Source organism: Glycine soja, chromosome 18 (genome assembly GCF_004193775.1).
Source record: "Glycine soja cultivar W05 chromosome 18, ASM419377v2, whole genome shotgun sequence".
NCBI classification, from domain to species: domain Eukaryota; kingdom Viridiplantae; phylum Streptophyta; class Magnoliopsida; order Fabales; family Fabaceae; genus Glycine; species Glycine soja.
In genome coordinates this window covers 57,347,335-57,365,749 of record NC_041019.1, presented here as the reverse complement: position 1 = coordinate 57,365,749, position 18,415 = coordinate 57,347,335, and the positions used below count along the sequence as shown (strand labels likewise).

General features: G+C 28.0%; 1 protein-coding gene across 2 annotated transcripts; it reads right to left on the bottom strand.

Annotated features, from left to right (window-relative positions):
* Window positions 1-251: 251 nt before the first annotated feature.
* Window positions 252-5,871, bottom strand: LOC114395608 (protein TWIN SISTER of FT-like). Of its 2 annotated transcripts, none has more exons than XM_028357437.1 (4): window positions 5,633-5,871; window positions 5,405-5,466; window positions 2,313-2,353; window positions 252-987 (listed from the first exon to the last, which is right to left on the bottom strand). In XM_028357437.1, exons 1-4 carry the CDS (start codon window positions 5,831-5,833, stop codon window positions 761-763), a joined length of 531 nt encoding a protein of 176 aa, XP_028213238.1. In that variant the 5' UTR covers window positions 5,834-5,871; the 3' UTR covers window positions 252-760. The 2 variants fall into 2 exon arrangements, with proteins under 2 accessions (XP_028213238.1, XP_028213239.1); XM_028357438.1 differs by having other exon boundaries at window positions 252-882; window positions 5,633-5,859.
* Between the last annotated feature and the right edge of the window lie 12,544 nt (window positions 5,872-18,415).

Here is an 18,415-nt window from a genome sequence, read left to right as displayed (position 1 = left end):
TTTGATTAGATTAGGAACACAACTGTAAAGCGATCCATATTTCGGTTATTGCTTTGCGGTGGACGAAACCGGTCCAGCGGGGAGCGTTAAAAACTACGCCAAGGGTGCGACTTCTCTTATTCATGAGTTAAAAATATGCCCATTATTTTGATGTGAAAATATGTAATCCGATCCTGACTTCTTTCACGTTTTTGTAACTTTTTTCTGGCTCTAAGAAATCCTTTGATTTAATTTAGAAATAGAGCTCGCAATGAAAAAACAAAGATGTTATTTATAAAATCAACAGAATTAATCAATTACTTTGCTCTTCATAAATATGAGTTTGAAGAACAAGTAGATTAATCGATTATTTCCTCATACGTACATAATTATTTGTGAATGTGTCTCCTTTGATTACCAAGATCAGAACCTTCATGCAGCTTGAGTGGAATCTGGTGTTCCAACACACATTCAGAGAAGCTAATCAGATTGCAGATTACCTTGCTGGGAAATTAAAGGCTCGTCTGAAGATCTTCAGTTTGGCAGGTATGTCCAAATGACCTTCATACTAAGCTTATTGCTGATGCCCTAGGCACCTTTTTCTTTAGGGGCCATTAGCTCTTTCATACTAATATTATTTTTTAATTGAAATTCGTGTTGATTTTTTTATATAATATATATTTATATTTAATAAATACTTAAATATAAAAAGAAGTTATTTATTATTTCATGTTGAGCTGATAAAAACTCGGAATATATATTAATAATAGTTTTCTTTCTATTATCTTCTTCTTCCACTGCTTTGATCATTTTCTCGTTTACAGTTGAAGTACATGGCCGCTACTGGTAATTCAAGATTATAAATCTCAGCAAAGTCTCTAGTGTTGAAATTCTGGCGCCAGCCTGGAGGTTGCAGAGTTAGTCTAGGCAGCTGACGAAATAACACAAAAACTATTCGATGAATCCCTACTATTGGACGTGGACTTTCATAGGAGACAATCTCTTCTCCTGTAAATTACCCTTTATTGATGTTACCAGAAGTAATAAATAAATCCACATATATTGATAACAGTTCAAAGACAGTCTATTACAGCATGACACAAATTTTATAGCTTAATCAAAATATTTACTATTTCTCACATGCAATTTATATCTTAAAATATAAATAATTATCATATACTCATTCGAATTAATAAATTTCTTACGAGATTTAATATGGTTTATAATTAAAATAATGATGGACATATTTTCTTTTATCTAAATCACATTCACACATATCCTCCACTATAACCTATTATGTTTGAGAAAGAAACACACATACGAAATTAACTCTCTCAACAAAAGGTTTTACCATACAAACAATTCGAATTTGAGTTTTTTTTCTTCAAATTAAACATTCCTGTAGCAAGGTGAACTAATCACTTGATGATATGAATAGTCGAGGATATATATGCACACAAGTAAATCATTTCTAAGAAAATGAATATCTTATATAATTAAAAATTGGATTAAAAATTTGGGTCATTTGAATCATGCTCATGAAATTTAAATTTCTTAATTATTATAATAATTTTTTTGTATAGATATTAACTCAAAATACTTGTGTATTCTGTTAAAATGTTTGAAATAATTTATGCTACAATTTTAAGAAAATCATTATAAAATGTAAATCAATAATTCAATGATATATTATTCTGATTTATAATTTGAAAAATAAATTAAATATTTAAATAATTGCAACTAATTAAATATTTCACTAATTAAATTTATTTTTTAAAGAGTTTCTTATTCAAATACTTTTTATTTTTTTATGATATCTTAAAATATAATTCATAAAATAGAATCACAAATTATAAATTGGGAACTTTTTGTTATCATTTCGAAACTTTTATATAAATTTAAAATAGACCCTTATATGAAAAAATAAAGTTCACTTTCTTTTTTTTATACTCTCCATTAAAACTTTTAGCTCTCTTATTTTAAATTTTAAATTCAATATATTTTGTTGAATTATTTATTCGTATAGTTTTTATTATTTTAAATATTTCCTCTATTTAATATATATTTTTACATTCTACATTTCTACCTAAACAAACAATATATTTTATTATAATTTGAAATATACTTCATAAATTTTTAATTTATATTCTAAATTTAAAACACTGATACAATTAATAAGATGTTTCATAACTGATTGAAAGTAATATCAATTTAAAGAAATTTGAGATTTACTTTGATCAGACATAATAACACGAAGGCTTTATAATTTACTGCCAATTAAATATAAAAGGTGTACAAGGAAGATATATAGAAAATAAGAATTGTGCACATACCGAAGTTTGCCCCTGTAGTTGCAGGAATATTGGTTATCAACCTATTCATTCATCAATGAAAAAGAATTTCAATTCGTAATTTGTTAATAAAATATATTTAAGCAAAGTGGCGTCCAATATAAAATTTTGAGCAAATTATAACAATAATTTCTGAGATTTCGTGTAATTACACAAATATACTTACTTTTTCAATTATTATATTCATCTCTTTGGTAAGGTGTGTTAGTATAAAATTTGTAGAAATATTAAAGAATATCATTATAATGTTTTCAAAATATCAATATAATGTTTTCAAACATATAACCGAATGTTAGTACAATATTTTCAAATTTAAAGAAAATCAGTGTAAAATAATAAATAAATAAATAAAATTATGTGTAAGATGTAATTTAATAAAAAGCTCAAGAGGTATTGTGGTAATTTTCTCTAATATTTTATATTTTCTTTAAGATAACATTATTTCATGTTAGTAGTTTAAATTTAGAAAATTAAAAGTTGATCGGCGTGGATGAGATATTTTATGAGAAATAATAATACCTAAATAGTCATTTATTTGAACATTCCACAACATCTATTTTCTTATTATCCCATAAGTAAAATTATTCTTGAACAACCAATATCCTTGAAAAGATAGAAAGAAAGAAGAAAAAAGTGATTCACAAGTAAAAATGTGTTTACTTATATGGATCACTTATAAATTTAAATCAACCCAATTAATATGGGTTTGGATTTTGAGGATTTGGGTTAAATTTAATTCAATATGTTCAAATCCAATAATGTATAAGTAATTATGGATATTATTTTTGAATTTATAATTTAACTTGACTCGTTATATATATATATATATATATATATATATATATATATATATATATATATATATATATATATATATATATATATATATATATATATCAAGTGAGAAGAAGTGAGAAGAATATTTTATTATAAGAAGTGAGAAGATTAAATAACATACGATACATATATATATATATATATATATATATATATATATATATATATGAGTTTATTTAATAATTATTTATGAATTTTTAAAATAAACACTGTTATTTTTTTTATATGAATGTATTAATAAATTATAATTAAAATATATCTTAAAATATATCAATAATATAATTTATTAACGCATTTATACTAAAAAATATATATATGTATATTGACAAACTTTTATTTATATATATATATATATATGAGTTTGTTAATATACACATTTTTATTTTTTAGTACGAGTGCATAACAAATTATAAATATGAAATATTATCTTAAAATATATCCATCATGTAGTTTATTAACACATTTACACCAAAACATAAATACGTATATGTTAACCAATGTTTTATTATTATTAAGATATTCACTTTTCTTTTTTTTATGAACATGTTAATAATCTATAACTAAAGATTCTCTTGAACAAAAGATTCTCTTGAAATATATCAACTAGTTTGCTCCGTGCTATTCATTGTTGTACTTTCAGCGTTGACAAAACTGATACCAACTAAACATAATAAGTACTTACGCAAGCGGGCGCTGCTTTTGTAAAAATAATATCCGAGTTAAGACGATAATACATTTTTTTATAGAACTTTTATTTTTGAACAATATATATATATATATATATATATATATATATATATATATATATATATATATATATATGAACCTAAATGAAACAAAGTGTGTTATACGTATAGAAATCATGCATAATGAAAACATGTATAAAGCTTTCTCACGTGTTAGAAGCTACGTTAAAAATCTATTAGAGTCAGGTCAGACTTGATCTAATAGCATTATAAGATGAGATTATAATAGGAAACACTACGTAAAAACATTTTCTTAATCAAGAGACTCGTTTACATGTTAATATTGTGTAACCGTGGGAGTTTTAGCTACCATGTTAGGATTATTTCCTTTCTTGTAAATGGTTTGGGCACCCATTGTGCCCCTGAAATATAGTTACATATTTTTGCTGAGTAAAAATAAAAAAAGAGATTCGTTTACAAACTTTTTTTTCACATATAGGGGCCAAATAAAAAAGAAAAGGAAGAAAAAAAAATATTTAAACAAGTACTTTTTATACCTGTTATTGAAAAAAATCAGAGTATTTTTCAGAAAGTAAAAAGATATGGATGCAAAGTTTAAAAAGCATCTAAGTATGATAGAGTATATGTTTACCAAAAGATAGAATAGAGAAAAGGTATGAGAAAAGTTCAGAATATATATTTGGAGTCAATGAAAAGTAGATGCTAGAAGTATAGACTATCTATCAAGATATATGCAATCTCACGTAAACATTAACACCACTCTAAGAGGAAGTTTAAATTGATTTGGAGAGAAATGATGGTGGATAAAAAAGGCATCTAATTTTTATAAACCCTATTGCCATAAACTTCAATATATCTAAAAACTGCAAGGCCATATATCATATGTTTTTATATATATAAAAGATTATCAAACTGAAGAGATTATGTAAATTTTTTAGAGTTTTATAGACTCACCTCCTATATCCAATTTATAGATTCGTAAGAATCTATTTCATTTAAAAATAATAATAAAATATTTATAAATAATATATCAATTAAATATTTCAACAATATAATAAAAAAATAATAAATTATAAATTATAAAATACTTAAATAAACAAGTCTAATAATATATCATTACTAAATAATAACGTGCAGATATTATAATAGTGTGGTAGATTATTCCCATCCAAAGTTTAACGTTATTAGAGAACATGTGTTTAATATTATTAAAGGTGATAATTATTTTATCAGAAAATAACATACTAAATAAATGTAGACAGAAAATAATTCAGAATGACTTACATTTTGGTTGAATTTTTTTAACTTACTGAGTTAATAATAAACTCAAGAATCGAACGAATTTACTTAAAGTTTATAGAGTCTATTAAAAAGAGAATTTGTACACAAGTCAATTCACCGAAGATAAGTGAACTCGTAATTAAATCCGTACGTGCATCCGTACGTGAATATATATGTATAGTTTCGATGACTTATTTCATCAAGGTGGAGCAGATCATGGAAGCGAGGGAGGGATACTTAATTAATTACCAGTGCAAATATTCTCTCTGGGTTGGATTGCCTGGGCTAGGTGCATCAGGATCCACCATAACCTGCAAATTATGTAAGTGCCATGCATGCAATAAAATCAACCATAATTATTAACGACCCTAAAGAGTGACAGAAACGTACGTATGTAGATAATTCGATATATAATAAATCAATTAAAATGAAGATATAATATAAGTTAAAGGCAATTAACACATAATTACATAATACCAGGGTGTAAAAGGTCCTGAGGTCATCTCCACCAATTTCAATTCTTGGTCGATTGAGGATTTTGGAGGGTTTGAGCTCACAGCAGTTGATAACTTGAGGGCAATTATTATAGACTATCCCCATAGAAACGCTACTTGTGAAAGGCTCCAAAACATCTCCTATTACACCTCCAATAACAAGAGGGTCCGTTGATCTAGGCATAATAAATTAATATCGATAAGTTGGTCACCTTCTATCGGTTTATGAGGGAAAATTGTCTATGCCGCTATGCCTATTTATACATGCACTAAGCTAGCGTTTGTTTACTCATATTAATATTTCAACATCTAGTAGATTCCGGTACTTTACTTCTTAGATTTATTTCTATAATTGTTAAAATGGAGAGAAAACGCTGTGAGGGAAAAAAAATCTCTCAGACAGTTGCAGGATGCTATCCGATTCTTTTTTTTTTATTGATGGCATGATCTTAAAGATGTTTTAGATTGTGGTCATGAGAGAATTACAATGCACTTGTGATTTAAGGTATATATCCTATACATGGTCTTGGAGCAGTAAAAATAATTTTATTTATTAACTTTTTTTTTGTAGATAAGATATTTTGACTTCATCCTCTACAAATTTTGCTATCTTTTAATTTTTAACTTTGGTGATTACATGTACTGATGAGTCTTCTTCTTCCACTCAATATTTATTAGGTTAAACCTTATCATCAATAGTTTTATGAAATCTGTTTCCAAATTTTCTCATCCACGTATCAAATATCCAATTCTTTTGTCACGTGTTGTTAGTTCGGTTGGAGTGTGTAAAAACTAGTTCAATAAAAAAAATCAAATCAAATTGATTTTAAAAGCCGAATCGGTTTTAAATTAATTTTTGAACTATTTTTTAAATAAAAAATATTTAAATAAAAATTAATTTAATTTTTTAAAAACAATTCGAATTAATTTTATAAAATAATATACTATTTTTTCTTGAATTAGTTAAAAAAAAATTAATTCAGTTTAAGTTTTGATTAGAATTAGAACAAGTTCTTTCGAATAACACCCCTGCAGCTACTGGGTGTGTGATAGTTTTCTTTTTCTTCTTTCTGCCTCATCTCCTTTACTTTCTCGGTTTCTCCTTTCGTTGGTTTTCACATTTTATGGGTTACTAAGCCTGCAAAGTAGGCTGACCCACTCCTAGTTTATTATAATAAATCATTGCTTCTTTTTCTTTGATGATACATTCTTCTTCACCTCCCTCTTTCTCTACACAAGCATTCTCTTTATCTTGTTTTCCACACGCTTCTCCTCACTTCTCTTTCAAAGTATGTTAACAAATTTTATTCTACGTATATATTTGTTACTTAGATTTTTCTTCAAACCAACTTGTTGATTCTGAGAAATTTTTACATCACCAAGTTTTCTTATATAGCATGTCATATATAACTATAGGCTACTGATTTCGATCATATCTACTAATTAACTTTTCCTGCACGTACATGAAAATTAATCATGTGAAGAAAAGCATGGACAAGAATGTGAAGGAAGGATTGAACTGTTGCACATAATCAAGCTGGGTAGGCTCTAATTTATTGTAGTGCATCTGATGCCAAACCCGCACAGCAGTCGATGTTTTCTTGTGCTACATTTTGTTTCAAGGTGTGGAAGTGGCTGTCTCTATCCCAGCTAGCTAGTGTCGCAGTCTAGAGTTGTTCCCTCTATTAGTTTAACCAAAACAGGAATTGAAAAAGAAAATTTTCCAACACAGTGCAATTTAACGTAAATTCAAAAGGTTTCTACCAATTAATATTTGTCCTTGCTATATTAGTATGTAAAATGTTTAGCATCCAATATGTTATCCAATGCCTAGAGAAAATAAAAAAAAATAAAAGAAATATATATATATATATATATATATATATATATATATATATATATATGCTTAATAAAATTTATGATGTGATAAAGAAAAGAAAAATAGAAAAAACGAGAGGTGTTAGATGAAATTTATAAAACTAAGACTCATTTGTGTATCACTCTACTTGTATTATTATTTCCCCCATCTAACATAGGTTGTATGTATGAGACAAAAAAACGCGTGCGACAATCAACAGAGAATAAAGAATATATAAAGTATGCATGCTTGCTCTCGATAAAGAGCTAGGGGTGTACTTAGTAAAATGGGTAAAATGGGAGTGTAAGTAGCAAGTGCCCGTGTTATTTCATCCAAACAATGAATTGGAATATTTTGTCGGGCTTTAGGGCTTTTCTATCTCGGCCTTGGCATATAAATTTTCTTTACATTTCATTTTTATAATTAAGTCCATGGAATTTACTAACCTTTAGAGACCATATTTTCCATTTTATAGCGCGCAATTTCTTTGGTTAACTGGCTTTAATTGTGCTAGTGTTTATATATATATATATATATGATAATTTTTTTCCTTATATTTTGATTGAACCAAGTAAAAATATAAATGAAAAATATAAAAATGTTATGAAGTATTACTAATGAAATTTTGTTGTGCCAAAACTAGAAAAGATATAAGCATAAACTATCGATGGCCACACTTTAGTGTCAATTTAAGGCTAAAATAAAGACTGAGAAAATGCATGTTAATTTTGGGTTAAAATGAACTTTCATCCAAAAAGGATTGAAAAAAAAAAAAACTAAACTAAGCGTGTCCTTCCTTTTTATAAATTTATATTAAATAGTTGTTCAGTTCCTATAATATCAAGTTTTTTTATCCCCTTAATTTTAGTTGTTTTGGTTTTTAAATTTTTTGTTTCCTAACATTTTCAGTTTTTTCCACACAAAAAATATACGCCAAATAATCATATTTAGGAACGAAATTAAAAAAAAAGCTTCTATTTTTAGGAACGAATAAGTATACTTAAGTCATTAATATTTTTATAATTTTAAAAATTAAGTTGACCAGTATTCTACTCATAATTTAAAGGATTAATAATAAATTTCATATCCTTTCACAGCACAGCTTTATATATATATAGCAGCTTGCTTGGAAATATTACAGTATTTATTACTAGTACGTACAACGTGCGCAGTGTATAGTTGTTAAATTAGTTTATCGAAGAAGGGTCTTGGATCACATTATTAGTTAGCTCCTTCTTCCTCCCCAACCACCTTCACCTTGGTTGTGGACTTTCATACTTCACAATCTCTTCTCCTATAGTAATATCAATTCATAAGAATATTGCAATAAAATGCATCGTCACATCACACCAACCCATACATACAGACAAGAATAAATTAACTATTTTCTAAAATTTAACGTATAATATGAATTTTTAAGAAAACTATATCAAAATGTGAACAACTTACATGCATATTTATTCTTATTTTAAGCAAAATTTGTAATAATTATAGCATATTATTATATTACTTAAATTTCTGGGGAAAAAATTAATAATTTTTCTACAACTAGAAAACAATTTTTCTTTTGTGTACATTTTGTTTACTGTAAAATTTAATTAAAAATGGAATGACAAATTATAATAATGGTTTCTATTTTCATTCTGATTTTTTTAAAATCCAAAAGGTTTGCAAAAACAATTTTCATTCAGAAAATCCAACAATGGTTTCTATTTTCATTCTGATTTTTTTAAAATTCAAAAGGTTTGCAACAACAATTTCCATTCAGAAAATTCAACATTATATGTGAAAAATTAAAAGTAAGACTTATTTAACATACATATAAGATATAAGTACTGCATAAAAAAATATAAGATATAAGTATCGATTAGTATATATTTAAAAGTTATAACCAAAGTATATATAAAAGACCTAAGGTAGAACAAAAATTAATTGAAAATAAAAGTAGTACGCGTACCAGAGATTGCCCCTGTAGAAGCTGCAATATTGGCTACCAACCTAGGCATCAAGTGAAGAACAAAAATTATAAATACACAAAAATATTTTTCATATCTATAACTCTACAATTTTCTCGGGTGGGTACTGTCACATTGTGACAACTACATTCGCTTGATCGTGTATTTTTAGTGTCTCTTACTAATTATTTATTTTAAATTTTGTAAACTAATTAATTAAAGGAGTAGAGTGTGTAGTGGGATATATTTACAAGTTATGTTTGCTAACGTTCTATCAGCTACTCCATTGTACTTCGTAGTAAATTAAGGGATTGTATGGAAGAGTTTTTATAAAACTAATTGGAGTTTATATACAAAGATAATTTATGCATTTTATAAACTATTTTTATTTATTTTAATAATTTTCTAGTGAATTTATTAAGATATTTTTTTGATTGCACTAATAAATTTTAGACTTAAATATATTTTTATTCTCTTATAAATATTTATTTTTGTATTTGCTTAAATATATCTCAGATTTTTAGCGTTAGTCTGAAATCGTTATTTATCTACGTAGTGATTGATCGATCATACAAGTATATTAAGTGTGATGTCATGTGTGATTTCATCTGAGTGAGATTTCACGTGGAAAAAAAAATTAAAAATAAATAAAAATAAATGATGACGTCGTTTCATTTTGCATGTTAAAAAGATTTTTTTGTCTTTTCTCTTTTTTTTCTTTGTTTTTCCAATCTGCTACCCTTTTTCTATTGAGCCTAAACCCGCAATCTGCTCCTACTCATGGCCACCCTTTCGATCCTCTTCACATTCGCAATCGCTTCTGGCATCACAATCATCGCTAGCCACAAAAACTTTCATTATGACACAACCACCACCGCAACAGTATGCAAACGCCCCAAACCCTAACAACTTCCAATATCAACCACAGCAACAATCTGCAAATATTCCGCAACCCCAACCTTCCAACCCATCCATCACCAACCATGTCAACATTTTTACTACCCTCTGCACACAACAAACACAATTGCTCATCCCACCATCGCACAATTTCAACCGTACCTCTTGGTGAAGAAGCTCGTGACGGAGATGTCTCAAACAACGAATTCGTTAAAAGTAGAGAAGACGAAATCAAACCTCATTCAATGCTCTCACTACCTACACATATGGCTCCGTTCAAAACGTTTGCTTCTAATTCACAACTTTCATTTGCCTAAATCTCAACCATCCATCTCTTCAATTCAAAGTCCAACAAGCCCATTTAGAGCACCATGTGTCCTTTCACCCATGTGCACTCCCCATAACATAGCTTGCTCCCACTTTTCTTTTCACCGCCCATATTCACTATTGATTACCACCCAATCCAATGAAAAGCAATCTCCATCATCCAAATTTTCCTGCACATCGAACGATGAATCTATAAGTTTCTCTGTTTTTCCTGCAATTTTCAATGCCTTTTTGAGGAAATTTGGGTGGAGTTCCGAGGAGGTTAGATGTTGTGGGTTTGTATTTGCCATCGGAGAAGAAGGGATGGATGTCCTGAGTGTGGGTTGTTGTTCGATGGTGATGGTAGTACATGGAGAGATTGCAAAAAAGAGAAAGAAGGAGTTTGTAGAAATGTCATTTTTAATTAAAATAAATAAATAATTTTTTTCTCACATACAATCTCATTTAAATAAAGATTACATGTGATATGTCTGTGTGATCGATTAATAGTCACGTAAACAGATAACGATTTTGAACTAACAACAGAAATTGGAGATAATTTTTAAATATTAAGAACTTGATCCGAAAAAAAATTATTAAGAATCAAACACAAAAAATAAGTATTTATTAGGGACAAAAAACATATTTAAACCTAAATTTTATGATTAAATCTATTATATAAACTTTTATATAAACTTAAGGTATATATATAAACATACTACATATTGTAACCAATTGTTTAAAAATCAAAAGTAAAAAGAAATGAGATTCAAAGCTATATTTCGTGATGAAGAAGGATATTCATAAATAAGACCAAAATAAGTAGTATTATATATATATATATATATAAAATAAACCATTCAAGTATAATAGTATAAACTTCAAAAATATGTAGTACAAAACATAGTATCATAGTATCAAACTCTTTAATAAGACCAAACTATTCATAGTTTGATTCTTTCTACTCAACCTACAAAAAGGTAAAATTTAGGTATAAGATAAGTAAACTTATATACTACGTTGTTACGCTTTAATTGATGATGTATATACAATACAGGCTTATTCTCAAAATGCAATATGATAATAGAGGCAAGAGAAGGTACTTACCAATGCAAATATTCCTTCATATGTGGGTCACTTGGGCTAGGAGCATCAGGGTTCACCATTATCTGCATAATGCATATATGTCAGGAGTTAGCTTCGCATGCATACCAGAGTGTAAAAGATCCTTAGGTTGTTATCTCCAAGAATATTAATTCTTGGTTTGTTGACAATTGTTAGATATTTAGATATTTAATGGATACATGCATGAAATAAAATAGAAAGAGGTAAAAGTAGAATTAAATAACGAGATGGAATAGAATGAAATAACATTGAATGAGAAAGAATAATAAAGTTTGAAAAGTAGTAATGATTATAAATGGTATTTTTTGAAAGAAAAAAGAGTTAGAAAAAAACGCAAAAAGGAGTCTTCAAAGATACACAAAGAGTTGACAATTGTACTAGCAAAGGTAAGCATCTTTCGGTTAAATTAATACGGATACTTTGATATTTAATAGATGCATGCATGAGATAAAATACAAAGAGAAAGTAGAATAAAATAACACGAGATGGAATAGAATGAAATAAAATAGAATTAGAAAGAATAATAAAGTTTGAAAAGTAATAATGATTATATATAAATGGTATTTTTTAGAAAAGGAAAAAGAGTTAGAAAAAGGGCAAAAACGAGTCCTCAAAGAGGCAAAGAGTTGACAATTGTACCAGCAACGGAATGTTTTGCATGTTCTTTTTTAATTTTTTATTTATTATAATTAATTACCGCTTAAAGCAGTTTTCGAAAGGAAAAAGAGTTAGAAGAAGGGGTAAATGAGTCTTCAAGCACACACAAGAGTTGAACAATATAACTCTTTAATTTTGCTTCGAAATATCCTCAAACCTCTACTTCAGAAGTAGCTTCGTCTGAACTATATATGCAAGGTAAATTCCACGTGTTCCCTCTTTCTTGCAAGGTTTTTAGGGGAGGCGACGGAATTAATTTTTTAGCTAGTTTTAATTAATTTTGTTCATGATAAAAAAATTAAAATATAAAAATATTAATATTTTTAACTTCAAACTTAAAGGAAATTTTCTTCTTCTTTTGGTGAGACAACAAGTCGCTATTCTAGTACCCTTATTGTGTGCGAATCCTTGTTTTAGGAAAGTTATTCAAATTAATATATTTTGATTGATGGTTGTTTATACGGGTATAGTGAGTTACCTTTTAAAGGTTTTTTTTTCTTGGGTGAATCTTAGTATCTCTAGTTTGGGAGTTAAAGGTTTTTAATAAAGGTTAGTTACTAATTGTTAATTTTTTCTTAATGAAAAAATTTAAATCAATAATCTCTTTTCCTCCTCCTTTATCCTTAATTTCATCACAAAAGCAATTTTACAATTAACGGCACTTAAGTTATAAATTAATCCCCTTGAAAAATTCAAATCTATTGACTTCTTTCAATAAATATTTTTTTATATACACAAGTAAATCTTTAACTATATATTGAAGAGACAATATTATTTATCAATCATATCATACAATGATTAAAGTAAATACATAAGAATATGCCTATTTTTTCATTAGGTTTAAAATGTATAGTGATTTCTTTTTGTATTGCAATCAATTTGAATCTAAGACTTCCAACAAATTGTCTTAATTCTTCGCCATTGAATCAATTTATATGGGTTTAATTAAAATGTATAATGATCGGAAGGATTAAATATATTGTTTATCATTATAAATTATAATTTTCTCAATTTTTTGTTTTAATTCCTATAATTATTTTTAAATCATTCCTTGAATTTATTTATTTTTTAATATCATTTGCTTGTAATTAAAAATTGTTAATAGTTACCGTCGTGGCTAATAGTTGTTAAAGTCCTCGGTAAACAATGAATATCGACAAGAGCCACCTCAGGAAAAAAAATTTCATGTCATCCAAGATGTTACATTAATAGGGACTAAAAACAAAAATTACAAAACTAAATAAAAATAACAATTTACAACGACCGAAAGAAATTACAGGAATAAAACAATAAAAATATAAGAACTAATTTATTTTTTTTTACAGAAATTGAAAGCAAAATAGTGACGGATATATAATGGTGTAATGCCACAACCAAAAATACTAGTATATGGAACAATCTATGATTATCTACTAAAAAATCATAGTGCAAGATCATGTTGCCCTTCATGGAGTCATGTTTGACTTAAATAAGTCTTATTTGTTTAAAAAATCTAACGTCAAAGTCTACCTAAAACCTATAATAGATTATTTTTAGATTTGACTTTCTCATTTTCAAAATCAAACATAATTTATCACATGACCTACTAAGGATTATACCTTCAAATATTACAAATCATGTAATTAGGCTTTTCTAATAACCAAAGTACCTATAAACAAGTTAGATTAGATGAAATCCTAAAAATTGGCTTATAACATGTAAATTTATTATACTCTAAGTATATAATTATATGATAGACTCTGATTTCATAATAAAGTTTTTAGAAAGGTTTATTTTATCTTTAAGCATTTATTTTATATTATGATGATATATATTTAAATTTGATGTTTGATCTTTAATAAATTTTATGTTTGCATCTGCTTGATATTTGAAAAATATTATTTTAGATTTTTATCGTAAATGAAATGATAATATATTTATTAAATATTTGATAATGCGATTTCTCATCCTTCAAAAATTATTAATATTTATTTTAAAATTAAATTTAAATTTTTTAAAGGTTAAAAACTTTCATAATCAATTCAAGTAAAAAATAAATTTAAATGAAAGAAGGCATAAAAAAGATAGATTTGAAGCCAAACAAAACCAAAATCTACAACTCATCAATCATATTACAATTAAGTGTAAGCTTCTCCTCACAAACCAAAATCTTAATAAAATCAAATACAACAATAAATCGTAAAAAATACTGTCCCAAAACCTAGAATAGAGCAACCATCAATTCTACAATATTTTCACCATGCAGAATGTGGACCAGGGGCAGAAATAGGGACAAGGAGCACTAGATAAGAGAAGGTTTGACGAAAATGGTGATGAACAAATCAAGATGAGTTCGACCTCCTCACCCACATTGCAAAGGATGGCAGCAGTGGAGACGCAGAAAATGCAACAAACGTCTACCTGGGTTGGGCGGTAGGGGCACCGGTGAGGACGTTGTCCGCGGAGGAGTTGAAAGATCGAGAAAGCATTTGGAACCACAAATACACCATACCAAAAATTTATATCTGAGTTAGATCTAGATCGTGACAGAAGGAGGTAGAGTTAGATTCGCACGTTATCGGTGATAACAAGAGTTGTGATGGTTGTCACTGAGGCATGGTGGTTCACAAGGTGGAGAAGAAGAACACGATCCCTCTACTTTTGCTTCCATCAAAGTCGTCACCTCGTAGATCTCGCATCACCAGATCTTACGAATTGGAGCAACACCACTTTGGGTTGTTGGTGGTGCTAGATTGGGTTCAGTGATGGTTGCTGGGGTCGCAATGTGGGGAGTGAAAATATGTTTAGGATATATTCATTTTCATTTACTCACTTTAAAAATACTTTTTAATTTTATGTTTTCAAGTTCGTTGCTTTGACGAGAAGGCAATTCGGAATTGACGCTAGCCATATATATACCAATAAAAGTTGTTTAGGAAACCTTGGAAAAGCAAAGTGTATAGGACTCGTGACATTCATGGTAATTGGAAAGATTGCTGGGTTCATTAACTTCATAGACAACCTTGAAGCAGAACTTTATGCAATATCCGTTGTCTTAAGCTGGCCTGCTTGGAATAAAGGTGCTCCAAAGGTGTGGTATTAGTCTCACTAAAGGGTGCTCTTTTTTTCTTTTATTGATATATAAATTGACTAAAGGATGCTCTCAAAACATTATAAGTGGTTCTTCCTTCGTTTATCGATCATAGATATATTAAGAAGAATAAGGATATGCTTGATAAAGACTTGGTAGCTAGCCCACAGCCATCATCACACTATCCAGAAAGGTATAGTAACTGTGCATATTTGTTATTAGTAAGCTGGGAACTCAATTCCCATTCAAATTTTACATTTATTTGCCTCAGTTAATTATCTTAGGTTAGGACCCTAGCTACCTTCTTATAGATTCCATGGAAGTGGCTCTGTTGAATACTTAAGGGCCATTTACCAGTTCAACAACACATCAGAGCAATTATTGAGATCGGATAGGGACGAGTAAGGGCCTGTTTGATTTAGTTTTAATTTTCAGTCTTTATAAACTATTTTGTAAACTAAAAAACAAACCTGTTTGATAGTTTTGTTTTTAAAACTAAAAAAGAGAAAACTTGTTTGATTACATTAATTTCTTTTTATGAATTTCTCAACCTTATGATTAAAAATATTACAGAATTGTCATTAATGAAAACACTTTCTTTTCCGTATGCTTTCAAATTTTGCTAGTTTCTAAAAGAAAAAAGAAAAACTACTCAAATCTCTTTCCATTTTTTAGTTTTAAAAAGTAATATTTGATAACAGTTTTATAAAATTTACCAATCAAACATATTTTTAATTTTTAAAAACTGAAAATTGTTTTTGAAAACAATAAACAAACAGGCCTCTAAAGTTTCGCGAATTGATTTTGGACATACTCTGGTGGATCATAAATGAATTTCAGAAGTTGAAATCATTATTCTATCCTAACAGCTTAGAAGAAATTTGGATCTAACTCAACACTAAAAGTTAGCTCAAAGGTTATTGAGTTACATAAATTAAACCAACATAAGGCCAACACCACATATTTATCTACAACTTTCACAAAGACAACTACATCCAATTAGCCATTTGAAAAGTGGAATAATTCATGTACAAAGGTCGCAGATTAAATAGGGGTCGTTGTTGGGGATTTTTGGTTTTTATTAGCTATAGTAGGAATCAGATTTTAATTTTAATATTGCTAACACTTTATCTTTTCAGCCTTGTGTTGTTATTATTATTTTCAGGTTGCATTGACATGAATTTTGTAGAAAGTGTATTTTGTAGTCATGGTACAAGACAAAGGATACCTAAACTGTGGAATTATACTGAGGTTTGATGTCCAAAAGTTTTTCACCCTCTCGAGCAAAATTAACTCATTTGAAGGTTAATATTAAGTTAAGAGAAGTGCTATATGATACGAAATTATATCACAAGAATTGCATGAAATTATAAGGCGGCTGTTTTAAAAAATTTAACAGATTTTTAGATTGGTGTTTCGTGCAAAACAAGCGATGGGTAAATGCAATTAGTAACCAATCAAATTTATTCGTATACTTTCGTGCAGCCCTTCTCTTAAGTTAAAAATTGAAATCCCTTCATCTACTATTATTTCTAGGAATATGAGTATTTAGATCATTTTCCTGTAAACTTACTCAAATTGGCTTGGAAAATTCCATATAGGGAGGAAATTCAAAGTTCTTAGATTGCCTCACAAAGGACAACGCGACAAATATGGGTTCTTTTTCACCAAATTGTATCGTTTAGGGTTTTTTTTAAGTATTTTACAATTTTTAAAATAGACAAAAATTACTTGTGTTTACTATTGAGATTTTTAGAGGTTTTATGTACATGTGGTGGTCCTGAATTTATTAGAATTCATTTAATATTGTTTTCCAATTTTTGTGACATTTTAGTGCATAAAGGCATTAGCATTGCATCACCTAATGGAATAATGTTGATGTGCAATTTTTATGCATTTAATATCTTGATGTTGATGCCCCTTTTGAACTTAAATCTGGTTTATTCATTTGCTTCCTAAGTTTAATTGTCACGCGGCAGGTGAGGATCGTCATAGATATATACCAAAAGGAATTTCGAGTCATCTCAAAGAAGAACATGCATCAAGCTTATGTGACAAGTTTAGAGCCTTTTCCTTTCTCATTGCAAGATATGCTGCCAAGGACTGAATATTTTACTTATATCCAAGTTATGTGACAAGATAGAATCACTTGAAAAGGTTGTTCTAGGAAAATTTCTTTCCTGCATCAAGAGTTGCAACAATTATAAAATAAATGTGGGATTAGGCAATTTAATAAGGAGACTTTATATGAGTACTAGAATTAAGAAATTGTATGCAAATTATCCTTACCACCAAATCAATTATCAATTGCTCATATAATAATACTTTTATGAAGGTTCGTTGCATGCATAGGTAGGAGTATATATGATTGATGTTGCTAGTGGAGGAGCACTTCCTGACAAGACTCATTTGGTTGCGAGAAACTTATTAATTGAGAACATGCCCACAAATTCCCAACAATTGATCAGCACTAGAAGCACAACTCGATTATGGTGATGTGAAGAGTTCATGTAATCCAAGTGGCCCATGTTGCTAGTTATAAGAAGCTTGAACAACAGCTGAACATCAAGTAAACACTACTATACATATACATCTAACCTTTAACAAATTTTTTTTCTAATACTTAATAAAAATATTATTAAAAACCTTTAATAATATTTAAAAAATATTATCAAATTATGAATATTATTAATATGTTTTAGTTTATGATATTTTATCAAATATTCATCTTATTAAAGTTTAAAAATATCAAAAAAAAATTATTAATATTTTTATTAAGTATTAAATAAAAAATATTACTAAAAGTTACACATGTACTAGTGCAAGGTTGATTAGATGGATGTTGCTGCTCCATAAAATTAATTTAGAGATTAAAGATGAGATTGAAGTAGATCACTC